The following is a 26,820-nucleotide window of genomic DNA, read 5'->3' on the forward strand; positions in this document are numbered from 1 at the left end:
ACATTAACCATTTCTTCATAGCTAGCAAGTTCTGGATTGCCCAGACTAACTGAAAAGGGAGGGAACCCATGCTAATTGTGACTTAACACTGGCCAACTCAGTTCATGGATAATCCCCAAATTCCATTGGAGCCATCCAGCCTGCCTAAATGCTAGGTTGTGTTATTTTGACCAGAGGTGCTAACAAGTCTCACATTAACTGGGTCTAATTCCACTTCCTCTAATCTCCCTTTCCCAGCAGGCAAGATAGATGGTTACTCATGAGTGCTACAAAGCTCCCAGGGCTGGCAGGAAGAGGAAGTGGAGGTAGGGGAAGGAGAGGGTAGTTTAAAAGACATGCCTGAAACATTACCCACTGGAATGCTCCCTCTGGATAATTACGAACTCTCTAGACCCACTTATGGCCACTCCCTCCCTCTTCCCTGTTCAGGGGAGTGTGGAGCTCAGGGTAAACGGTCAAAACTGTTTGGGGCCTTCCTCTTGTGACATTCTCCTCTTTAGGAACCAAGAGCCTCAGTGGGGAGAGATCCTGGGGTGCCAGGCTTGAACCCTGAGGAGTAGGAAAAGGGGGGCCCTAGAAGATGGCACACGACCTGGCAACGTTTCATTCTGTTATACATACGGTCGCCATGAGTTGGAGCTGACGCAATGGCAACTAATAACAACAGACCCAGAGAAAGCTATTAAAGGGCAGAGCGGAAAACAAAAGGGGTCAGGGAGAAAACAGGGATCGGCAGACAGTGAGGACAAGCTCCATGGCAGGCTGGCGGGGAAGTGCAGTGACAGTGCCCTGGGTTAACAAGGGATGGGCAGTGTTGATGGCCATGCTACTAACTCACTGGCTGCCTTTAGGCGAGGCACCTATCGTCTCGCTTTGGCTGAATTTACCAACTCCAACATCTGATTTTACAGAGGACACAGGGAACATGGATGAGAATCCTCAGTTATAAGTAATAATCATGGTCTTGCCATAGCTCCCAGATAATAGCTGTTTCTAAAATTTTCCCTAGATAGGAAAAAAAAAAAAATAACTTTAGGAATATCTGTATGTGATAGAAACAATTACATAAAAGAAATTAATGCAACTTTATCCAACTGCATTTCATCTCTTCTTTCTTCTCTAGCTATTAAGTGAGGAGTGGGATTCTAAGAGTCAGCTACACAATCTAGAAGTCAAAGCAGACTCAGTTTAGGTGCAAAGAGGGCCTTGAGCACTGCCAACCTCCAAGAAAGCTGATTTCTATATAATTACAACATCGAGGCCCAATAATGGTGCCTTCATCATTTTAACATGCCTGGCTGTGACACCACTAGGGAAATTCCTAGAAAAATACAGCCTGTGAACCACAGCCAACCACATAAGAGCTGAAGAATGAAAGCCAAGAAAGGTGAAAGCCAACACCTGCCCCCAAGTCGCACTGTCTATTAAACATAACAAAGCAGAATCTACTGTCAGTCCAAGGATGGTGTAGAAGGATGGGAGTACCAAGAAAGAAATTTAAAATTTAGGGCACCTCTTGCTTATTAGGGATAAGCTGGCCAAATCTGTGGACTGCTTAGGCCTCTCCACAACTCTTTTTTGTCAATTCATGGAGATCAAAAAGCCGATTATAAAAGCATTACACCTGATACCAAAACCAGACAAAGACAGCACAAGAAAACTACAAACCAGGATCTCTGATGAATATAGATGCAAAATCTTCAACAAAATACTAGCAAATCAAATCTAGCAAAAAAAAAAAAGAATTATACACCATGACCAACTGGAGATTTATCCCAGGAATGCAAGGTTGGCTTGGCTTAACATCAGAAAATCAATTAATGTAATAACACCATATTGATAGAATAAAGTACAAAAACCATATGATCATTTCAATAGATGCAGAAAAAACATTTAACAAAATTCAACACCGTTTTATGATAAAAACGTTCAATAAACTAGGAGTAGAGGGGAACTTTCTCACTGGGTAAAGGGCATCTGTGAAAACCCACAGCTAACACATACTTAATGGTGAAAAGACTAGATGCCTTCTCCCTAAGATCAGGAACGTGATATGGATGTCTGATCTCATCACCTTTATTCAACAATGTACTGTAGCTTCCAGCCAATGCAATCAGGCAAGTAAATAAAAGGCATCCAGATTGGAAAGCAAAAACTAAAACTATCACTATTTGCAGGTGACATAATCTTTCATACAGAAAATCCTGAAGAATTCACTAAAAAACTATTAGAACTAATAAACAAGTTCAGCAAGGTCACAGGATACAATATCAACATACAAAAATAAATTATATTTCTATATAATAGCAATGAGCAAACCAAAAATGAAAATAAGAAAATTCTGTTTACAGTATTATAAAAAAGAATAAAATACTTAGGAATAAATTTAACAAATAAAGTACAAGCCTTATCCCCTGAAAATTACAAATCATTGCTGAAAGAAATTAAAATCTGTTGCCTTCGAGTGGATTCCGACTCATAGAGACCCTACAGGAAAGAGTAGAACTGCCCCATAGGGTTTCCGAGGAGCAGCTGGTGGATTTGAACTGCAGACCTTTTGGTCAGCAGCCAAGCTCTTAACCACTGCATCACCAGGGCTCCAAAAGAAATTAAGAAGACCTAAATAAATGGAAAGACATCCCATGTTCACACATCACAAGACTTAATATTGTTAAGACGGCAGTACTCTCCAAACTGATCAATGCAATCCTTATCAAAATTCCAGCTGCCTTTTTTTATAGAAATTACAAGCTGATCTTAAATTCATATGGAAATATAAGGGACTGGGCAGGTGAGGTGAGGGTAGCAGTGCTGGGTTTCTTTTTTGGGTGATGAAAATGTTCTAAAATTAATTGTGGCGATGGATGCATAACTCTGAATACACTGAAAACTATTCAACTCTATACTTAAAATGGATGAAGTGTATGACGTGTGAATTAAATTTCAATAAAATCGTTCAAGGGAAAAAACAAAAAACTGGGTATCTGTATGAAATGAAACTTGTGACTCAGCAACCAGTCCTGGTATGGGAATGCCCCCTTTATTAGTGACTGCATTTTCTAGATCTGCATTTTGCCTCCATAATTCTCCTATACAGATGGGGAAGCTGATATTAGAAAAGTAGCAAAGTCTGAGTGGTTCAGGAAATAAAAGAGCAGTGGCCAGAACTTGAAATTTTCTGCCATCAAGGGTGAGGGCAAACTGAAGTAGCATCAGATGGACCCAGAGCTCCATTCAAGTGTCAAACTGACTTGGGGGGAAGGGGTAGAGAGCACTGAGTTCCTCACTGTATCTGGAACCTTAAATACTAAGAAGCATCTGAGGCTAAAGAAAAAAAAATAATAATCTAGGGTCTATTTTTAAGATATAAATATATTTTTTTAAAAAAATAAACCCCAAATCTGCTTCCGAACAGCTCATTCTGAGGGGGTCAGCATTTTTCAAGTGAGAGTTTGGGGACTGGCTGGAAGAGATGTTTAATGACTCCAGATAAGCACTAAGGAATAAACATGGACTGTCAGTTAAGCAAACGTATGACTCAACAAGGCCACCGAAAAAGGGGATGAAAACCAAATTAAACCAGGCTAAGGAAGAAGCTAAGAAATGCTCACTTGTCTGAATCAATGCAAGAAATACAAACTGAACAAGAAGACGACGAGGGAGAGAAATGCCAGAGTTGACTGAAGAGGGTTAGGAGGCAGCTGCCTTAGAAATGCTGCCCGCTTTGAAAATGCAACAATCGTTTTCAGATGCTACACGTGTAGTAAGTATTTGGGCATCCCCGTCTCTATCAGTGATTTCTCCATGGCTTCAGGGGCAGCAGCCTGCAGTCTCTCAACCATGTTATCAATTTGATAACAACCCAAGAGATTTTTCATATTTATTCATGCATGTTCCCTGTTACTTCATGGGGAGATTCTGAAAAGGCCATGATGGCTTGTCCTTGTGGGAACAAAGATGGGAACCAAAGGCTCTGCTGTGAAGACTCAGGAATGAGCCAACATTAGTTGCTGTCTCCCAGCCCTCGTTGTTGTATCTCTCCCTCCTCCCTCCCTGACCTCAGCTTATGCTAAGGTATAGTGCTTCTCTGTCCCATTTTCCCCAAAGTCACAAATTTGAAAGTTTAAAAAAAAAAAGAAAGTTCTAAAGAGATATCTAATCTCTTGCAAGTTATTGCCCTGTCCTTACAGCTAGCTCAGTTTAAAACGAGTTTTTTCAACAAAAGGATGAAGGAGTTGGTGAAAAAAAGAAAAAATGTTAGCTCTAGCTTGCAAATAGCTTTGTCATCAATTGCTGTGTAACACTGGGGTTCTTACAATAAATGGAATGAGAATTCCAAAGACCAATAATGATTGCTGAGAATGGCAGCCAAGCACTGAGACAAGAGCATTTTCCTACTTCAAGTGTCCCCACTAGAGCAGAGATATTGTCCAAAGTTATGAAAAGTAATGAAGTATCTGTCAACCTACTTGACTGGTAGATAAGACTTATTTAACTGATTCTCTTTTAGGGGGAAAATCTCCTCATCCCGGAATCTTCCCAAAGTCTCCCTCCCATCCCCTAATCTACAATGAGGACATCAACTCCCATACTTCTCTCCTGAGTAGACACGGGGTCTCCGGGTGAGGGTGTAGGTTTTTGTGTTTGCTCCTTTCCGGAGGGGATCATCCAGGGGTGACTGGCATGGTGGGTCCTCCAGGGGGTTCCAGTAGCTCTGTTCACACATACCCCGCAACAAGATCTCTGCCAACTGCCTGGCTATTGTCTGGGAACACAAAGGAGGAAACACATAGCCATGAACCTATTTTCTTTTATTCATTCAGTCAATAAACGTTTATCAGTCATCACTTTGTGCTAGGCATTATTCCAGGATGCAGAATTAGAGATTTTTTTTTTTAATTTATTTCTATGATGAAAATTGTACCAGTCTATGACACAAAAGAAAAGAAAATATCATACGCTAAGGTATTTTAACATTTTTTAAAAATAAAATTCACATACTTCAAAGGCTGCCCTGCCTCAGTTAGACTTTGGAACACTAAATATTTTATACCTGAAACACCTAAAACTTTAAGCTAAGAGTTTTCCCCAGAGTTCTTACAAATAACGGGTAAACTGCAGAGATTTTCATTACTGCCCAACTGATGCCAGCTAAAACCCAAACGACCTAGATGATACCACCCCTGGAAAAATCTCTTCGCTGATGATATCCACTATAGATTTTTAGAATGTCTTCCTTCTTAGAAGCGCCAAGGGCCAGCTCTACCATGGCTCTACCCCTGGGACGCAGTCCGAGTGTCTTGTTCTCAGTGTGCCCTGGGCCTCCGAGCCCCGGAGGCTCCCACTGGTCTTGTCTTGTACAGTAGAAGAGACAAAGTAGGGGGCTATGGCTACTGATCAGGAAAGGGCTTCCTTCAAGGCTACATGGGTATCTCCTTGTTCACTGGGAAAACCCAGAAATAGGTGGATCTTGTCCTCTTGAGTTGGATGCAGACTAAGATGTTTTTCAAAACCCTCTGTAACTCCACATGCTAAAAAAGCACCACGTGTGGGAGAGGTGGTGGTGGCATACCCTAAGAAGTATTTTGTGACTGATGCATGTCTGTTCATTTACCTTATAAACTTCCAGTGACACAGAAGAGAAATAAAAACAAACCAACCAACAAATAAATAAAACCCGCTGAAAACACAAGTACAGAGCCTCAGGGATAGTCCAGGCCTCCTCACAATCAGACAGATAATAAAATTTCAACCAGGAGGCATTTCTACCAGGTTTTAGCACTCTCTGGAAGACATGGACAAAGAACACTGATCTTCCCTCAGAATGGGCCATCTTTAATAAATACGTTCCAGAAGAGAACTTTGCTAGGCTTTCATCCATGTGAAATCTCTTAAAACACCACAAGGAAACTTAAATGCACCCAAATCACTAGTTTGGTGGTTTCTGACAACTACCAGGTAAAGGCAAATTTTCTGGATTATTCCCAAGTAAGATCCACTAGCTTTAAGTATCTATAAAAATGTGAAATTAAATGCACTCCTCTCATCCCCAACACAGCCATCTGGAAAGATCTCCTAAGAACACAATTTCCAGGACCTGAACTGTTCAGGAACGGTTTTCTTAAACCTTCCATTATAGTTTCATTATGATCTCATTTCAGTCATACGAGCTAGTGAGTTCTGCTGGAAGCTTCAACTAGCAAAAATAACCTCCACTCACTGTAGTTGAGAAATAAATGTTAGAAGAAAAAAATGAACGAGGGGCTTCACTTCCTGGATATATCTACCATGGAGGGATTCTAAAGTTGTAATAATCTCTGCCTTAATCCGTTTGCTTGTCCATCACTAGACAGCTTATGCTAGATTTCATTTTCCTGCAGGGTATTAACCTTCCAGAGACTTTTTTTTAAATGAGGTTTTGAGGTGACTTCATATTCTAAAGATACCATCTTATCAGTGTACTATCATTTAAGAAGGACGCTTGGCTGTGTCCACTGAAAGCTCAAATGAAGTTCATAAAAAGAATTATTATTGCTGTTGAGTGCCAGAGAGTCAGTTCCAACTCATAGTGACTGTATGTACAACAGAACGAAACACTGCCCAGTCCTGAGCCATCCTCGCAATCATTGCTAGGCTTGAACCCATCATTGCAGCCACTGTGTCAATCTATCTCCTTGAGGATCCTCTTCTCTTTCACTGATCCTCTACTAAGTATGATGTCCTTCTCTAGGGACTGGTCCCTCCTGAAAACATGCCCAAAGTACGTGAGACGAAGTCTCACCATCCTCTCTTCTAAGGGGCATTCTGGCTGTACTTCTTCCAAGACAAATTTGTTCATTCTTCTGGTAGCCCATAATATATTCAATATTTTTTGCCAACACCATAATTCAAAGGCATCAATTCTTCTTTGGTCTTCCTTATTCATTGCCCAGCTTTACCACCTTAAAAACGTCTTTTGCAGCAGGTTTGCCCAATGCAATGCATCTTCTGATCTCTTGACTGCTGCTTCCATGGGCGCTGACTGTGGACCAAATAAAATGAAATATTTGACAACTTCAATCTTTTCTCTGTTTATCATGATGTTGCTTATTTGTCCAGTTGTGAGGATTTTTTTTTTTTTATGTTGAGGTGAAGGCTCATACTGAAGGCTGTAATCTTTGATGTTCATCAGTAAGTGCTTCAAGTCCTCTTCACTTTCAGTCAGCAAGCAAGGTTGTGTCATTTGCATATCACAGGTTGTTAATGAGTCTTCCTTCAATCCTGATGCCCTATTCTTCTTCATATAGTCCAGCTTCTTAGGTTATCTGCTCAGCATACAGACTGAATAAGTATGATGATAGGATACAACCCAGACACACAATTTTTCTGATTTTAAACCACGCAGTATCCCCTTGTTCTGTTTGAATGACTGCCTCTTGGTCTATGTGCAGGTTTCACATGAGCACAATTAGGTGTTCTGGAATCCCCATTCTTCACAATGTTATCCATAATTTGTTATGATCCGCACAGTTGAGTGCTTTTGCATAGTCAATAAAACAGGTAAACATCTTTCTGGTATTCTCTGCTTTCAGCCAAGATCCATCTGACATCAACAATGACATTCCTTGTTTCACATCTTCTTCTGAATCTGCTTTGAATTTCTGGCAGTTCCCTGTCAATGTACTGGTGTAACTGCTTTTGAATTATCTTCAGCAAAATTTTACTTGCATATGATACCAATGATATTGTTTGATAATTTCTGCATTCTCTTGGATCATCCTTCTTCTGAATGGGCAAAAATAAATGGATCTCTTCCAGTCAGTTGGCCAGGTAGCTATCTTCCAAATTTCTTGCACTGATAGGTAAGTACCTCCAACATTGCATCTGTTTGTTGAAACATCTCAATTAGTATTCCGTCAATTCCTGAAGCCTTGTTTTTCGCCAATGCCTTCAGTGCAGTTTGGACTTCTTCCTTCAGTACCATTGGCTCTTGATCATACGCTACTTCCTGAAATGGTTGAACGATGAACAATTCTTTTTGGTGCAGTGACTCTGTGTATTCCTTCCATCTTCCTTTGATGCTCCTTATGTCATTCAATATTTGCCCATAGAATCCTTCAATATTGTAACTTAAGGCTTGAATTTTCTCTTCAGTTCTTTCAGCTTGAGAAATGCAAAGTGTGTTCTTCCCTTTTGGTTTTCTAACTCCAGGTCTTTGCACACTTCTTTATAATACTTTACTTTGTCTTCTCGAGCTGCGCTTTGAAATCTCCTGTCCAGTTGTTTTACTTCAACATTTCTTCCATTTGCTTTAGCTGTTCTTTGTTCAAGCACAAATTTCCAAGTCTCTTATGACATCCATTTTGGTCTTTTTTTTCTTTCCTGTCTTTTTAATGACGTTTTGCTTTCTTCATGTATGATGTCCTTGATGTCATTCCACAGCTTGTCTCATCTTTGCTCATTAGTGTTCAATGCATCAAATCTATTCATGAGATGGTCTCTAAATTCAGGTAGGATATATTCAAGGTCGTACTTTGGCTCTCGTTGACTTGTTTCAATTTTCTTCAGCTTCAACTTCCATGTGAGCAATTGATGGTCTGCAGTCAGCCCCTGGTCTTGTTCTGACTGATGATATTGAGCTTTTCCATTGTCTTTCCACAGATGTAGTCAATTAGATTCCTGTGTATTCCATATGGCAAGGACTACGCGTAGAGTCACTGTTTACGTTGTTGACAATAGGTATTTCCAACGAATAGGTCGTTGGTCTTGCAAAATTCTATCACGTGATCTCTAGCATCGTTTCTATCAACAAAGCTATATTTTCCAACTACCAATCTTTCTTCTTTGTTTCCAGCATTTGCAATCCAATCAGCAGTAATTAACAATGTATCTTGATTACATGTTTGATCAATTTCAGACTGTAGAAGTTCATAAAAATCTTCAGTTTCTTCATCTTTGGCATTGGTGAGTAAATTCGAATAACAGTCGTATTAACTGGTCTTTCTGTAGGTGTATGGATATTATCCTATCACTGACAGCATTGTACTTCAGATAGATCTTGAAATGTTCTTTCTGATGACGAATGTAATGCCATTCTTCTTCAATATGTCATTCCCAGCATAAAAAGAATACATATGAGAAATTATCAACAAGATCACCAATATCCTATGATAGCTTTTCCTTTTTATATTCATGTTATATTTAGCTTGTAGTTTAAATGCTTAAAACTTGTTGGTAACTATCAAATAACTTCGGAATTAAAAGAGTAGAGGGAAGCAAGAAGGCCTGAGTGTGTACAAACCTGGCCATTAAACGTACTTTGAAATCCTTCTCTGCTATGCTCTCAAGGCAGAGAAAGTTTATAAGGCAACTTTTCTATCTCATAGAAATACTATAAATTTGCAATTGTCAGCTAATCTAAAACAAAGCATATAGTTTTTAAGGCTAATGGAAACCTGTCTTATGAATGGCATTAGCTGAAGCTTTCTGATCTCCAGTATAAACCAGGAGACGAGTGAATAAAAAAGACCCAGGCAGTGCTTCTCAACTAGGGTAGACAAAGAATTACTTGTGGAATCTTCAAAAAAATACAGAGTCTCAGGCCTTGCCCCAGACCTACTCAGTCAGAATTCTGAGGTAGGGTATAAGCAACAACAACAAAAAAAACCCAAACCCATTGCCACTGAGTTGATTTCAACTCATGGCGGCAACCTTACGTGTTACAAAGTGGAACTGCTCCATAGGGTTTTCTTGGGTGTAATCTTTATGGAAGCAGATCGCCAGGCCTTTCTCCCAGGATGTCACTGGGTGGGTTCAAATTGCCAACTTTTAGGTTACCAGCCAATCACGAAATACTTGCACCACCCAGGGTCCCAAGGCAGGGATAGGGATATGTATTTTTTCAAGGTTCCTCAGATGATTCTCATGCACACTTTTAATTAAACAATCAAGGAATCAGGAACATTTTAACTTAAGTCACTTGAAGATCATCAACCAAGCCAAAGGCATACCTGCACCTCATGCAACATGAAGTACAAAGTGTCTCCCACCCTACCAACATTCAACACTAACCAGTTAACAGCTGACAACATTCAAGGGCAGTTCCAGGCCACCCAGGCCTTCTAGAACTCCTTCACTGTCGTCAGAAATAAAAAATTTGAAGAGACCCTCCTCCCTTTCTTCTTCACACATCTCTATCTAGAATCTTATCTCAGGGGTTTTTTTAAAGTTAAAATACATTGATTTGAAAATCATTAACTTCAGATAATAATGGAAGATATTCCCTAATTTGGAAAACTAAAGTTGAAGTAAGCAGCAGGCAGATTCCCATGGTGAATTCAACGTACTTCCACCTTCTAATGGGGAAAAATTACGCATTGCCTTAATGAAACATATACTTTTGAGAGTCAACAAAAATGAACACATGTTCCATATTTAAGCAATTTTGAAAGACTGGCTTATACATGTGTTTTTAAAACAATTATAAAAAACACTTGCCAATTTAATCAGTTACCTCCGTTGTACTTCCAAATCTTGGAAGGAGCTGTTCACACTGACCAGTTGAGAATTATTATGGAATGCTGGGACTAGGTCAATTTGAGAGAAAAGACATTTGGCAATAATTTTTGCAGGATTTTTCCTTAAAGAATTCTACAAATCAAAAATTTTTATTTGAACATCTTAAGGCACCTATAAATCACATCAATATACAAATAAATATCTAATACCAAATGAGTTCTCTGTGGTGGTGGTAGTAGTAGTAGTAGTAGTAGTAGTAGTAGTAGTAGTGTGTGTGTGTGTGTGTGTGTGTGTGTGTATGTGTGTGACGTTGCTCATCTTGTCTCAACCCCATAATTCTAGGAAGTCCTACAGCTTAGCCATTTAGCCCCACAAGTTGTGTGTCTATGTCTAAAAACTCTGGAGACACCAAAATGCCATAGCTTCATCTAGAAATCTTTTCCCATGACAAGAATCTCTTAGCCTTGCTCCAAATGAATACTCTCCCCCAGCACTGAAAGGATTCATGATAAATGGAGGACAACGGCATGGATGACAAGAGACAAAAGAAACTGCAATCTCACATGGGCTTGCGACAATGATTATGACATGTGACACTTGCTTAGCTTTTAGGCCTTCACCCAAACATCCAATGGCTTTAGCTCAATCAGGCAAGTACACGGGTGTCATTAAGGAACCTCCCCAGACAGGAAGGTGAAAAGATTAAAAAAGAAAAGACAATTCAAGACAACAGGAAAGCTAAGCTGCTGATTAACTCGCTTTACTCATATTTCTCTTCTAAGTTTTACAGTCAGTATAGTTAGCCAAACAACTAAGTACTTCTCGGCATCTACTATGCTTTGCTCTCTCTGAGTTTTGGCGTGAATCTTTCACCACACTGCTCTTCCAAAGGGCCTATCTGCCTTACAGGATGTATTTCATATGTTTTAAGAGAGAGTACTGACAATATGCACATGAAAAAATGCTGAATGTCATTAGCCATCAAGGAAATGCAAATGAAAATCACAATGAGAGAGTACTTCGCACCCACCAGAATAGCTATAACTAAAAAGACAGATAATAACAAGTGTTGGCAAGGATGTGGAGAAATTGGGAACCCTCATAATTGCTGGTGGGAAAGTAAAATGGTGCAGCTACTTTGGGAAACAGTCTGACAATTCTTCAAAAGGTTAAACACAGAGTCTAAGGCAAGGTCATGGTAGTTCCACAGACACATCCAAACTCCCTGAGGGACCGAATTACTGGGCCGAGGGCTGTGGGGACCATGGTCTCAGAGAACATCTAGCTCAACTGGCATAACATAATTTATAAAGACAATGTTCTACATCCTACTTTGGTGAGTAGCATCTGGGGTCTTAAAAGCTTGTGAGCAGCCATCTAAGATACTTCACTAGTCTCACCCCGTCTGGAGCAATGGAAAATGAAGAAAACCATGGCCATAAGGAAAAGATTAGTCCAAAGGACTAACAGACCACAACTACCACAGCCTTCACCAGACTGAGTCCAGCACAACCAGATGGTGCCTGGCTACCACCATTGACTGCTCTAACAGGGATCACAATAGACGGTCTCAGACAGAGCTGGAGAAAAATGTAGAACAAAATTCTAACTCACAAAAAAAAAAAAAACAAACTTACTGGCCTGACAGAGACTGGAAAAACCCCAAGAGTATGGCCCCCAACACCCTTTTAGCTCAGTAATGACATCACTCCTGTGGTTCACCCTTCAGCCAAAGATTAGATAGGCCTATAAAACAAAATGAGACTAAAGGGGCATACCAGCCCAGGGGCAAGGACTAGAAGGCAGGAGGGGACAGAAAAGATGGCAATAGGGAACCCAAGGTCAAGAAGGGAGAGTGTTGACATGTGTTGGGGTTGGTAACCAATGTCGCAAAGCAATATGTGTACTAATTGTTTAATGAGAAGCTAGTTTGTTCTGTAAACCTTCATCTAAAGTAGAATAATAATAAAAAAAAACAAAAGTGAAAGGAAAAAAAAACAAGGTTAAACATAGAGATATCATGTAACTCAGCAATTACTCTCCTAGGTATATGCCCAAGATGAATGAAAAAATATGTCCACACTAAAACTTGTATACAATGGTCACAACAGCCTTATTCATAATAGCCAAAAGGTGAAAACAATGCAAATGTCCATCACCTGATGAATGGACAAACAAAATATGGTAAATCCATACAATGGAACATCATTTGACCATAAAAAAGGAATGAAGTACTGATACATGCTACAACGTGGATGAACATTGGAAACATTACACCAAGTGAAAGAAGTCAGTCACAAAAGAGCACATATTATATGATTCCACTTAAACAAAATGCCTAGAATAGGCAAATCTATGGCGAGAGACAGGAGATTAGTGGTTGCCTAGGGCTTGGGGGGATTGAGAGAAGGAAATGGGGAGTCAAAATGTTCAAGAACTAAATATTGGTGATGGCTGTACAACTCTGAGAATATACTAAAATCTACCAAATTTTACACCTTATATATATATATATATATATATATACGTGTATATATATATATAAACAGAGGAGAGAACACTGCAAGTGTCCTGCTGTCCTCAACCAAGTCATTAGCTGCACTTACCATTCGCAGGTTTTGAGTTGTCCTTGTTTCAACAGCTCTGAGGATCTCTCTAAATCTCCCAACTCCTCTTGTCAAGTTCCTGTGTGCACACAGAATTTGACAGGGTTTCCATCTCACGTGTATTAATAATAAATACTTTACACATGTATTTGATGCATTTTGTCTACATAAAAGTTGTCAGCTAGATTTTAAGCTAACAATTATTCTGCATATGTCTATCCATCTTTGGTCACTCTGAAAAATTTGACCTAGGATTGATGATCTTATGTGCTTACTATCCCAATCAAAATTTCTCAAAGAATGAAAATAAGTTCCGAGGCAAAAAAAGAACAAACCAAAAATAATAACAATCACAAGACACAAGAGCCTAGCCTCAAACTTACCGTTCATTGAATGACTCTGCATATTTCCTGCTCTGCTGAGTGGCACCAAAACCTATCTTTTCATTTACATGGTGAGTGTTAGTACTCGGCCAAAAGGAGTTTAGGAATATCAGCAAGGCCCCGTATGTAATGCAGGTAAAAGCTTCTTGTAACTTGTATTTATATGGGCAGGAAACAAGATAAAAGGGTATGAAGAATGAGGGGGCTCCATCAAGCAACCACTCTGCATCTCTGAGAACATAAATCACTGCCCGAGAAATCCATCAACCCAACCCTCCTCCCAATCTTGCACTGACAAAAAGAACAAAGGGTCAAAGGCCCCTTCTGAGAGCCAGTGTGTGATGGCTGGGGCCCAGAGCCGCCTGCCTGTGATCAGAACGATTCTCCTTCACCTGCACCACACACCCCACAGAGACATGTTTGGTGACACATTTCATTTAAGGACAAATCAGTCTTTAGGAACATCCTGATCCATCTATCTGGGCCCCACTTGTTGTCCGTCTGAAAACTGTGCCCAGCCTGCTCAGCGGGGTAGGTTTCACAGACGGTCCCTTAACATTGAGTACTGCCACCACCTATGACATAACTCAGTGATATTTATAACCTGCTCATTAGAGCACATCTCATCTTTCCAAACAGCCACAGAGCAGGTCAGCCGGTGCAAACCTGTCAGCCAGCTGCTGCAGTGGGTGGCAGATTCTCTAGGTATTTGGCTCTCTTCTTGGATGACATTTTAAATCATGCAAAGGTATTAAATCAAACTGAATGTGGGTTGTGTACATTACAATTACTCACAAGGGCTATCAATTCGTATCTTATACCTACATGACATCCCAGGACTCTCATTCACAAGAACAGCCCCAGATCTTTAAGATAATGGTTTACAGGCACAGATATATAAACAATCCCATATTCCTCTCGCCCACACACATCAGATGATACCGGATCAGAAGCTTTATGGTGGCATAAAAAGAGAGGCGTGTGCTCAGGACTCAGAGCCACGCTAAGGGAAATCTAGCAGAGACGTGGATAAAAACTAGGTAACAGGCCCTGGGACGTGTAATCTACTCTCCTTTTCACTTCATTTGTTTTTATGGATCTGTGTTCACAGGCAATAGAGTATTTGCTTTGGGCTGAAGCTCGGTTCTCCTAAGTAACATGAGGAGAAGGAAAGTGCCACAGCTAAAAAAGGGATGGGTATGGATACGCTATTTAATTCTACTCCAGAATCACTGATTAAGCTCCCACTATGCACAAAAATAGGAGCCCAATGGTCAAACGCTCCGCTGCTAACTGAAAAGTTGGCAGTTTGAACTCTGAGGGAGAAAAGACCTGGCAATCTGCTCCTGTAAAGATTACAGCCTAGAAGACCCTATGGGGCAGTTCTACTCTGACACACTGAGTCACTATGAGTCGAAAGCTGACTCACCAGTGCCTAACAACAACACCATGCACAAAAGAAGGGCATTCTGAACTGTATGAAATAATGGTGGGTCTAGGGCAGCATAATTGGAGATGCTGGTTGACAGGGTTGCTTTACCAGGGTGGGAACTGGGCCTTGAATAGCAGTATGGACTCTAAATATTGTAACCCAGGGAACACTACAGATAGGAATTGGTCATTCAGAATGCCTCCGTGCTCTCCTTCCAGAATGAGCTACAGTTACAAAAGCACAGAATTTTCTAGTATACGTGACCCAACACAATCTAGTCCATTATGACACAGAAGTGAAATGGCTTACCCAGCTTCATAAAACTAGTGAGAGGGCGAGCTGGCAGCTTTCTACCATACCTACACTATCACTTTTCTGGGCAAAAGAGCCTGTGATCTTTTGTACCATTGACATGCAAATGATCAATATACATATAACATAAATCTTATGCATTCCAGTGATCAGAGATGAGATACTCCTAGATTCTGGTTCAAAATTGCAAGGAAAATCAGTTGGCCCAGGGAAGAAGTCTGGTGTCTGAGGGCAATGCCCTGGACTGCCTCAGATGATAAATGATGGATGGAGAAATTCAACTCCTCTCTCAGGCACGAGATGGTTTCTCCCGTGCAGGACCGAGGCCCTCTGGTGGAGGAATGGGAGAAGTCTCCAGACCCGAGGGTGTCACACACAATGGTGCAAAACCAGCACGTTCCCAACCAGGCCTTGGAAGTAAATATAAGTTTCTCTTAAACTGTTTCCAGTTTCCTTCTGGACAGAGCGTAGCATTTAGAATCAAGTTCTTCCTCAAGCTCAGAAGAATCCTGCTTGCAAAGAAGCCACCGTAAACACGGAATGGAGAAAGCCTGAGGCTGTGACCTACTCAAATGTATGTGGCACCATGGAAGGTGTAGACACCCATGAGGTTGGTCCCAGTCCAACCAGAGAGCACTCTGACAGCAGCAGGAAGAAGGGATTGGAGGGAAAAGATTACACACTTCAAATGTTAGAAAAGCAAAAAATTCCCCAAACACAAAAACTTAAAATGTTCTGCGAATCCCATGCCATTCAGACATTTTTATCACATAATTTTATTCAACCAATCATTTCCACTATAGCCATAATAGAAAAGGAGCAAAAAAGGCTAGAAAGGAACCAAAAAAAAGGAAATTAACCTGCAAGCATTACATTCTAAATGCTATAAAATACTCCAATTTGAGGGGAATAAACAAAACCCATAGAATTGTTTTTGTGTCTCTAAACTATTAGTTTATTCTTACATTTAATGAGGTACACTAAATATCTAGAAGGAACTGTTGCTTAAAAACTCTACTCCAAGAGAGACAAAACAGCCAGGAATTTCCCTGTTTCTGAGGGTTTCCACAGACCCTTGACATTATGTCATTTCTTCCATCTCAACATCCTTGACTGAGACAGTGCAATGATGTCAGAATTCATTATGGTAAACTATTCTCAAAACCAGTGTTGCTGCCAGCAGTCAAGTGCCAGGCACTTTGGCAAGCTGTCAGGACTTGGGGTTCATCTCCTGCACCTTGCTTCGGTAAGCTTCCTATGCTGGATGCATTTCCTTCCACAGGGAACAGTTCCCAAAAGCTCAGCTGCTGTCAAGGAGAAAGGGCCTCAAGTCCTTTGGGCACCAGCTGGCTGTTCAGACTGACAGGCAGACAAAACCCCGCCTTCACTTGCCAGCAGTGTGGTCCGTCCCTGACCCACCAGAAAGACCCTCAGACAAGGGTCCCAAGCCTTGTCCTTGCTCAGATCCCATGACCTAGTGCTCTGCTTTGGCAGGAAAATCCATCCATTTTTCACAGAGACACATTCTGTTCCTCACTCGACCTACTTCTATTTTTTCTTCTTTCCTCCTTTTCTCTCTGGTTTCGTCATCCTCCTTCTGAGTCTCCTCCTTCAGGCCTTGCTGTCTGCTGGCCCTTATGTCAGTGCAAAGCATGGCTTCCTGGGGGTTGGCACTGGCCCCACAGCACACCGGCACTTGGCCCTCCTCTTAGCCTCGATCCTTGCAACAAGCTCCAGGCCCCCACTGGGCCCTGCAGCAGTACTTGTGATGGCTGGTCTCTGAAATCTATGTTCTTATAAGCTCACAACAATGCCTGGTTCTGTCCTGTTGTAGTCTACAACTCTGAACAACACTCTGTCGTCACCTTTACCTATCACACCAAGCGGAAACGTATATGGGAAGGAAGCCAGGGCTACAAAATCAAAAACGGCAATGGAAAACCAAGGCTGAGGAGAAACTTGGGGACTTGAGCACCATTTCACTTCGTGATGGATGATGACTTGAATGCCAAAATCAATACATTTCTTTTTATTATTTCTCTTTTCATTTCTTGGGGTTAGGGTGGGAAGAGACAGTTCCTCTCTTTAATTTATCCTTCCAAACTACCTTCTGGCCCAAGCCACCAATACACTTAAATTCAACATCAACTATCATTGTCATGTGAACTCCAAGTTGTAATGTGAACAAAACACTCTTTATACTGGAAGTCAAATTCCCGGGCAACAAGGAAAAGGCACCCTTGCTAGAGTACGTTGAATGTTTTTCTCTTTCTCTGTGGTTGAGAACTTTATAACTAAAGATCAATTACAGAACATATCAACACAACAGATCTCTTAACACTAAGAAATCATTTGGCCTTTTTTTTTCTCTCTTATTTTTCCTATGGAAATCCAGGAAAAGTCTTAAAACCAACTAGCACTTTCCAAAGCTCTTAAGCAGTAGGTTATTCCAACAATTTTGAGTACTATTATGTATCAGTTCCAGGCTGGTCCCTGAGGATACTGGTGAACAAGAACCACCATCCCTGCCTCATGAAGTGTGGGTGGCTCCACATCCTCCAGGAGAATCTAAGTGCCTCAAAGGCACAGGTCTTTGTCTCGTTCACTGACATATCTCAAGCCCCTACAACACAGCCTAGCATAGAGGAAGCACCCAGTAAATATTTGCGCAATGACTGAAATTCAGAACCATCATGAGCCATATGAACCAAGACCATAGAGGATATATTTTCTACCTGTTTCTTGTCTCCTTCTTTCTCACGGAAGGCGGATTGGCAGGCAACAAAGCCAAGCCCTCTCTTAAGCAGAATACATCTCCTTAGCCCTCAGAGGCATTATAGCATGAGTGCCTGGGCAAGCAGCACTCTTGCCCCAAGCGATACACCTTTGCACATCAGGTGATATACTTGGGTACACCAGGCCTAACGGCTGTGTGGATAATGAGGATTTAGAGGCTTTCATTTCAGCAAAAGATCACACATTCCTGTTCACGTGACTTCACACTTGCTCCTTTCTTTCTGAAGTGTCCTGGGGAACTAACTCTTAGTCATCCCTCAAGACACATGTCAAAGATCACCTTTGGAAAACTTTCCGAGCTTCCCCTGGAAAAGACAGGCACTGTTTCTTCAATGCTCCCAACAACTCTGCACATATTTTGAGTACAGACGGCACTTAACACACTAATTTTCGTTTTGTATTTATGTTTGTCCACCAACCAAACTGGGGTCATTCTGAGGGCAAAGGCCCTCTTTGTACCCATCTCTCCTTGTCCCAACAGCTTCACACAGCCAGTCAAGTACCCAGGAAACAATAAGCCGTATACCCCAAAAGAAAGGGTTGTACCATCTTATATCCAGAAGTCCCATCCCCCACCCCTTTGCCGAAAAGAATTTTCTTTTTCTTTTTTATCGTGCTTTAGGTGAAGGTTTATAGAACAAATTCGCTTCTCATTGAACAATTCATACACATATTGTTTTGCAATATTGTTTGCCAACGCCGTGACGTGTCAACACTCTCCCCCTCTCCACCCTGGTTTCCCCATTTCCATTTGTCTACCTTTCCTGTCCGCCCCCCGCCTTCTCATCCTTGCCCCTGGGCTGATGTGCCCATTTAGTCTTGTACACATGGTTGACCTATGTGTGTTATTGTGTTTTATAGGCCTGTCTAATCTTTGGCTGAAGGGTGAAATTCAGGAATGACTTCAGTGCTGAGTTAAAAGGGTGTCCGGGGGCCATACTCTCAGGGTTTCTCCAGTCTATGTCAGACCAGGAAATCTGGTCTTTTTTTGTGAGTTTGAATTTTGTTCTATATTTTTCTCCAGCTCTGTCTGGGACCCTCTATTGTGATACCTGTCAGCGCAGTCAGTGGTAGTAACTGGGCACCATCTAGTTGTGCTGAACTCAGTCTGGTGGAGGCCGTGGTAGTTATGGTCCATTAATCCTTCAGACTAATCGTTCCCTTGTGTCTTTGGTTTTCTTCATTGTTCCTTGCTCCAGACAGGGTGGGACTAGTAAGTGTATCTTAGACGGCTGCTCACAAGCTTTTAAGACCCCAGACACTACTCACATGCAAATGCAGACTATATTCTTTATAAACTATGTTATGCCAATTGAACTAGACATGCCCCAAGTGAAAAACAGTTTTCTTGATTACAAAGGAGACAACTGAAGCAGACAGTTCTTACGCTATGACATTTACGCCATCAGTATTCTGGACACTGCCAACACTTAGAACCTCAGAAAACCAGAAATATACCATGTACTCGCTAAGTCAACTTCTCCTAGTTCTCAAGCTTGGGAATTGCTTCCCTTTCGCTTATATAACCCTTAGTATCATCTATTTTGAAAAAGTCTGAAATCAAAACCAGATACCCAGATTTGGAAAGTGGGAAAAGAAAAAGACATCTTTCACAGTCCAACAGGACACTTCTGGCTGGCTGTCAGGGAGCTGTTTTTCCCAGAATGGATTCCAGCTTCTCCTTCTGTATACACTCTTCGCCTCATATCCAATGATATGCATTTGTGAAGACAGATAGCTTGCTGCAGTCAGGGGCCTGGGATCAAACTCACAACCTTGGCCTCGTTAGCAAAAGACTCTCTCTGATAGATGGTGCAAGCCAGCTGCAACCTAGATATAGTGACAGAGGATATGACAACCATCCACGCTGGGATGTGAACAAACAGGCAAAGCTTCAGGAAGTCTCATTTCAAACCTGATGAGAGTTGTACTAGGCTTAACAACATTTCTGGACTATCTTAGCAACTAAGGCTTCCTCATGACAAAAGCTGAGTAAATTAAACGTTTTGGTCAGCCAGCCAGCCAGGTAGCAAAGAGTATACTGAGTAGGCATTATGTACCACGAAGCATATTAGGCACCAGAGACACAAAGTCAAAGGAGTCACAGAGAGTGGTTTCTCAGAGTCACAGTTTATGTGACACATAAACAAGTCCTTTCAACAAGGCGTGCTAAGGCCTATAAATGCAAAGTGGGCAAACTGCTATGAGAACTCAGAGGAAAGAACAACTAACTCATCCTTCTACCTATTCCTTTCCATTCATCCAAACTCCAAGTCTCTGTTGAGATACAGAAATATGGAAAGGCTTGCCTAGTCTCATGTCCTTCTTCCTTTTCAACCTTTGAGAACGGGTCGAAGGAAATTATTCTTCATTCAAAAATTAAATACATTGAGTGCCTAACATGTACCAGGAAAGGATCTAGGCATGGGGAACGCAATGGTGAGCCAACCAAGAGCATGCTTCCTCATGAACTTGTAGTTCAGTGATATTCAATGTAACCCTACAAGCCAAACAGTGTTCAATATACATTCAGACTCCTCAATCTAATAATCTTTTAACAAACCAAACCAGAACTTATCTATCACATAAGGAATGTCCTTCAAAGTAATCACCTGAGAATCCGTGTTGTGTTGTTAGATGCCATCGAGTTGATTCCAACTCACGGCAACCCCATGCGACACAGCAGAACCGCCCCATAGGGTTTTTTTGGCTGTAATTTTTGTGGAAGTAGATCGCCAGGTCTTTCTCCTGTGGAGCCACTGGGTGGATTCGAGCCAATAACCATTCAGTCAGCAGCCAAATGCTTAACCATTTGTGCCACCAGGATTCCTTTGGGAATCCATATCCTTATCTATATACTTAAACTTACACAAACAAAACTGAGTTGTGGTTCTGGAGCCAGACTGTACTCAAATCCAACCTTCACCACTTACTAGTTGACTTTAAACAAGTGCCTGTGCCTCGGTTTCCACATCTGTAAAATAGGGATAACCGCACGCCTCATACATTTGTTGTGAGAATTAAACAAGTTAATTTCCACAGCAAGTACTTCTTAAGTATCTGCCATTATTACTATGATTATCCTCAAAACTCTGCCATTGCTCAAAACGCTTTCAAAATTCTGGAACCTACCTTTCATTCAACTTATAGCACATGATCTGTTTTACTTCTTTGGGATAATTTAATTTTGAAGAAATAAAAAAGGCATTCCCTAATTCGATTCATTCATTCATTTTGCTATTTATCAAAAGCCTACAATGTCCCAAGAACTCCCCCACCTAACTCACAGATTTGTCCCACAGTGACAAAAGATGACAACTGATGTCAGGTGAGGATAGTAAAAAAACTTTCTCTGGGGTGCTGGGGCTCACTCTCCTGGGAAACAGATGGGGACATCTAAGAGTGCAAGGGCCCATGGGGAGGAGTGCAGCATCTCCCCCAAAGGCTACAGGGGGGTGGGGGGAGGCACAGGCAAGTGCAACACTGAGGAAGGAGGGGACTCGAGGGTGTTTGACAACTGAATCCTCACGCTTCTATCTCAGTTACAGCACAGCTAACACTTGGAGATTGTTCTGAATTAATCCAGAAGGAACTGGGCCAGATTAAAAAATGCAAACTTGCGTGGCTGGGCCACCAACAGATTTTTGTTAGTTTTTCGGAGGGAAGATATAAGAAATGTTTTTATTATTTTCATTGTGGTGAAAATATATAACAGAACATTGCCATTTCAACCATTTTTACGTGTACAATTCAGTGACAATTACGTTCACCATGTTGTGCAACCATTACCATTATATGTTTCCAAATTTTTTCATCAGCCTTCACAGAAACTCAGGGCTTTTTAAGCAATACCTCCCCATTTCCCCCTTCCACCGGCCCCTGACAACCACTAACAAACTTTGGTCTCTATGCATCTACCCATTCTAGATATTTCATATAAGTGGGATCCTATTTGTCCTTTTGTGTCTGACAATTTCACTCAGCATAATGCTTTCAGGGTTCACCCATATCACAGCACGTTATCAGAACTTCATTTCTCTTTACGGCTGAATAATATTCCATTGTATGTATGTATCAAATTTTAGTTATCCATTCATCTGTTGAGGGACATTTGGGTTCTTTCCACCTTTGGCTATTGTGAATAATGCTGCAATAAACATTGGTGTAGACATTTCTGTCTGAGTCCTTGCTTACAGTTCTTTTGGGAATGTACCTAGGAGCGAAATTGTTGGGTCATATGGTAGTTCTGGTGGTGCAGTAGGTAAGAGTACAGCTGCTAACCAAAAGGCCAGCAGTTCAAATCCACCAGCCAATCCTTGGGGCAGCTCTACTCTGTCCTATACGGTCACTATGAGTCAGAATCGACTTGACAGCAATGGGTTTGGTTTAGTATGGCAGTTCTAGGTTTGAGGAATCAGCAAACTGTTTTCCACAGTGGCTGTACCATTTTACAATTCCACCAGCAATGGATGAAGGTTCCAATTTTTCCACATCCTTGCCAACATTTGCTTTTCTGTTTTACTGATGATAGCCATCCTATTGGTGAAGTGGTATCTCATCGAGGTTTTGATTTTCATTTCCCTAAAGACTAATGACATTGAGCATCTGTTATGGATTGTGTCCTCTAAAAATATGTGTTATAAATCCTAACCACTATATCTGTGGTTATAATCCCATTTGTGAATGGGCTGTCTTTGTTACGTTAATGAGACAGGATTAGTATAGGGTATGTTTTAAGTCAATTTCTTTTGAGATATAAAAGAGGTTAAACAAGCAAGCGAGAGACGGAAAGATGGGAGAAGAGAGATGCCAAGCCACATGAAGATCACCTAGGAGCAGAATCTCAGAAGAGCCAAGGATCTTCCTCCAGAGCTGACAGGGAGAGAAAGACTTGCCCTACAGCTGGTGCCCTAAATTTGGACTTTTAGCCATGTGAGAAAATAAATTTCTGTTTGTTAAAGTCACCCACTTATGGTATCTCTGTTATAGCAGCACTAGATAACTAAGACAGAATCTTTTCATGTGGTTATTGGCCATATGGATATCTTCTTTGGTAAAATGTCTGTTCAAGTTCTTTGCCCATTTTTTAATTGGGTAGTTTTTCTTTTTGTTGTTGAGTCCATCAAGAGTTTGATGAGATCAGAATACAAATCTGAAAAGGGAAAAGCTCAACACCAGCATAATTTACTTGCACTGAGAGAAGTCTTTGCTCCAGATCCAGCCCGACCTGGAAGACATGCACATTTAGCATGAGGAGAGCAGAAGGACCTGGGGCTCCAAAGGGCCTCATAAAAGGGGTGCAATTAATTACATGGAACATTGACGAGTACCAGGCCAATTTAATATTCATATTAGAAGTTAATAATAATGTAGAAGACAACCTAGAAGGTGGAAATATTCTGCTAACAATATGACTTCAAACATCAATCAATTCTCAGCAGCCAAGTCTCATAGAAAAAAAGATATTTTAACCATCTTAATCATCCAGTCAATTGGGCTGTGGAGAAAGAGAAAGGCAGAAAAGGACATCAAGAGGAGGAAAGTCCTTCCAAACGTACCACAAGTACTTGAGCTTAAGTGCAAGGATGAGAGGGCAATGTTCACTTCCATTTCAATTAGCAGGCCAACAAGAGAATTGCATTTCTAAAAGAACCTCCAGGAACAATATTTCAAAAGCTATGCCAAGTGAGAAAAAAATCCAAGAGAATCAGTTGAGGTGGGGAAGAAAGACCTTTAAATGTATAGGAATTGCTGGTCCAAATGCCCTCAGGAGCCAAGCAGGTAGCAGAGGTGGGTGAAGAGATGCCCTGAGACAACAGGAAGTGGTGCTAACTTTGAGGTTGGGTGTCTCAGGCCCCAGGCCCTGCCTATAGGCATCCAATTCAAAAACATGGCAGATGAACTCAATGGGGAAAGGAGAATCTCTGCCATTAATTGGTAGATAAAAGCCTCCAACCATTTGCTTGGGGAAACAAATACAGCAGTACAGCTGGGCTTGAGGCAGCATGGTGCTGTACAGGATTCTCAGACATTCTCGTGAGTCATGCCAGATAACTTGCTTGGGCCTGGGAAAGGCTAAAAAGTTGGGGATAGAGAAGAAGAAAAGGGCAAAGGTTGACAGTGATCATGAGGAAAGGAAGGACAGTAAAGGGAGAATGGAATGTGAGACATCTGGAAACATGGCAAAGGAAAAACAATACCGGATGCCAAAAAATACCAGATGCTAGGCACGCACTGAGGAGGGTCAGAGACTTGGACAACAGACGCTACCTTCAGGTGTCTCTTTCATCATCTATAAAATGGGATTAATAACACTAACTTCAATGCCTGAATGAGATGACTCCTATAGAACTCCAACTCGGTGCTCAAAAACATGTCAATCCTCTCATCCCCACTACCTCCCACCACTCACCATCTGGCCCTTCATTCCATATATAAACATTTACTGGGTAATAGCCAAAGGCAGTCAGTGGTATGTGTGTGAACCTTTGGTTTAACAGAGAACAGTGCAAAACCAAGGAGCCCTGGTGACGCAGTGGTTAAGCGCTCCGCTGCTAACCAAAAGATCAGCAGTTCGAACCCACCAGCCGCTCCGAAGGAGAAAGATGCGGCAGTCTGCTTCCATAAGGATTTACAGCCTTAGAAACCCTATGAGGTAGTTCTATTCTGTCCTATAAGGTCTCTATGAGTTGGAATCGAATCGACAGCACTGGGTTTTTCTGGGTTTTAGTGCAATATCAGAACTATTTTCAATTATATACTATGACAAAAATGTCTTCTCAACTCACAAGTATTTATTTAATACCTTCTGCAGTTTTATATTGAGTCGGAATCGACTTGAGGGCAATGGGCTTGGGCAGTTTTACACATGAGAAAACACAGGCTCAGAGAGATTATGTTACATGCCCGTGATGATACAGCCCACAAATAGAAAAGAACTGAGGCCCAATCATATTCCAACGCCCAGAACAGTTGAAGATGATTCCTGTCATGCAGAAGTTTGCAAACAAACTGACTAACTCCCATGAAACAAAAACAAAAGCCTCACAGACAGGAGAAAAAAAAACCAAACTCATTGCTGTTGAGTCGATTGCGACCCTGAAGGACAGAGTAGAACTGCCCCACAGAGTTTCCAAGGAGCACCTGGTGGATTCAAACTGCTGACCTTTTGGTTAGCAGCCATAACGCTTAACCACTACTCCACCAGATGGGAAAGCAGCAAGGAAAGGGCCAGAGAGGTGCCGGCCAGATCAAATTCCTATACCTTGATGTACTAGGCTCTAAAGAAAGGACCAGTGAAAAAAGTCTGCCTTGAGCATTATACTCTTTTAAGAACTACCTATATGGGATCAGATTGCCAACAACAACTCAAAAGATTAGATAGGAACTTTAGGGGGCAGTGAGTTGACGCTAATGGCAGAGAAACAACTCAGAGGAGGGTGACAATGGTTGCACAACTCGAATGTAATCAACGTCACTAAATTGTACATGTAGAAACTGCTGAATTGATGTATGCTATGCTGTGTATATTCTCAACAACAACAAGAAAATAAATAAATAAAATTTTAAAAAAAGATGGGCGGACTGGGATTCATGACCCCTCCCATTGTGGGGATGGGTGACAGGGATGGCAGAGAACTTCTGTTGAGTAGTCTGAACTTCACAGCAGAAACAGAACTCTGAAGTAAAATGGTGTCAGACAAAGAGGTTAACATTGATAAGATGATGATAATATACAAGTGAGCCTGTCCACAAGCTGTTAGGATAAGCTTCTAGATCAAATTCTTTCATCATATAACACCTCATTCATTTGGCTCCTCCTCTTCAGAATTTGGAGAAGCCCTGGTGGCACAGTGGTTAAAGCACTCGGCTGCTAACCGAAAAGTCAGGCGGTTCGAACCCAGTAGCTGCTCCACAGGAGAAAGATGTGGCAGTCTGTTTTTGTAAGATTTATGGGGCAGTTCTACTCTGTCCTGTAGGGTTGTTATGAGTCGGAACTGACTCAACGGCAGTGGGTTTGGTTTTTGGGTTTTTTAGTCAGAACTGACTAAAAATATCTCTGCAAAAAAGAATGGAGAGAAAAATGATGATTAAAAAAAAAAAAAAGGTAGGACACATCCCTTGAAAAGAACTGGTACCTCCCCCTGCCCCTTTTAGCCCCCGTGTAAAATATTCATGCATTTGCCACCTAAACCAGGGAAGGAAAACAAGGTTAGTGAGCTTTGCTCTGGCCAAGGGCCAAAACAAGGCCATTGCGTGCTTTCCCCACACTGTGTCCCAGCCACCCTGCTTCTGGGCATACATCTGGACCTGCTCTGTGACCAGACATCACTAAATTACCAAGAGAGCTCGCCACAGCCTGACAGGCTCAGAGAGGGTGAGACTTGGCTTCCTGCTTGACCAGACAGGATGCAAATTCCTCTTTCCCAACACACACGCGTCACTTCAACGGTCTGCCCGAGAGGCTACCTACGAAGGCCGCGCTTACACTCTCAGATGGCTCTGTGTCCAGCTTCGCCTCATGAGGTTTCAACTCCGAGAGCTCCACATTTGAAATCTTAAAAAAATGCAGGTCTGGGAAGCTCTGGGGGGCAAATGTTCTCAACAACTAAACCGCGGAAGATGATAATTCTCTTTCCTGAAATCCCATCTCAATGTGTACATGTTGGGCTTAAGTAAGGAGGCCCACAAGCACCAACGTTCCACCAAGCCAAGAGCTTCTTAGAAAGAAAAGACTCTGCCAGGGACTGCTTGAGGAATTTCTTATAATAAAGGCACCATTATTATAAATACC

At 41.5% G+C, this 26,820-nt stretch overlaps 1 protein-coding gene across 1 annotated transcript in view; it reads right to left on the bottom strand.

Annotated features, from left to right (window-relative positions):
- Positions 1-26,820, bottom strand: part of TTC7B (tetratricopeptide repeat domain 7B) — a 271,431-nt gene that overhangs the window by 159,838 nt on the left and 84,773 nt on the right. Inside the window, exons 5-6 of the mRNA XM_023731656.1 lie at positions 13,104-13,182; positions 4,593-4,765 (exon numbers count right to left, since the gene is read on the bottom strand). Of these exons, the coding sequence (XP_023587424.1) occupies positions 4,593-4,765; positions 13,104-13,182 (252 nt within the window). The remainder of the gene's footprint in view (positions 1-4,592; positions 4,766-13,103; positions 13,183-26,820) is intronic.

Source organism: Trichechus manatus, unplaced genomic scaffold (assembly GCF_000243295.1).
Source record: "Trichechus manatus latirostris isolate Lorelei unplaced genomic scaffold, TriManLat1.0 scaffold00045, whole genome shotgun sequence".
Lineage (NCBI taxonomy): Eukaryota > Metazoa > Chordata > Mammalia > Sirenia > Trichechidae > Trichechus > Trichechus manatus.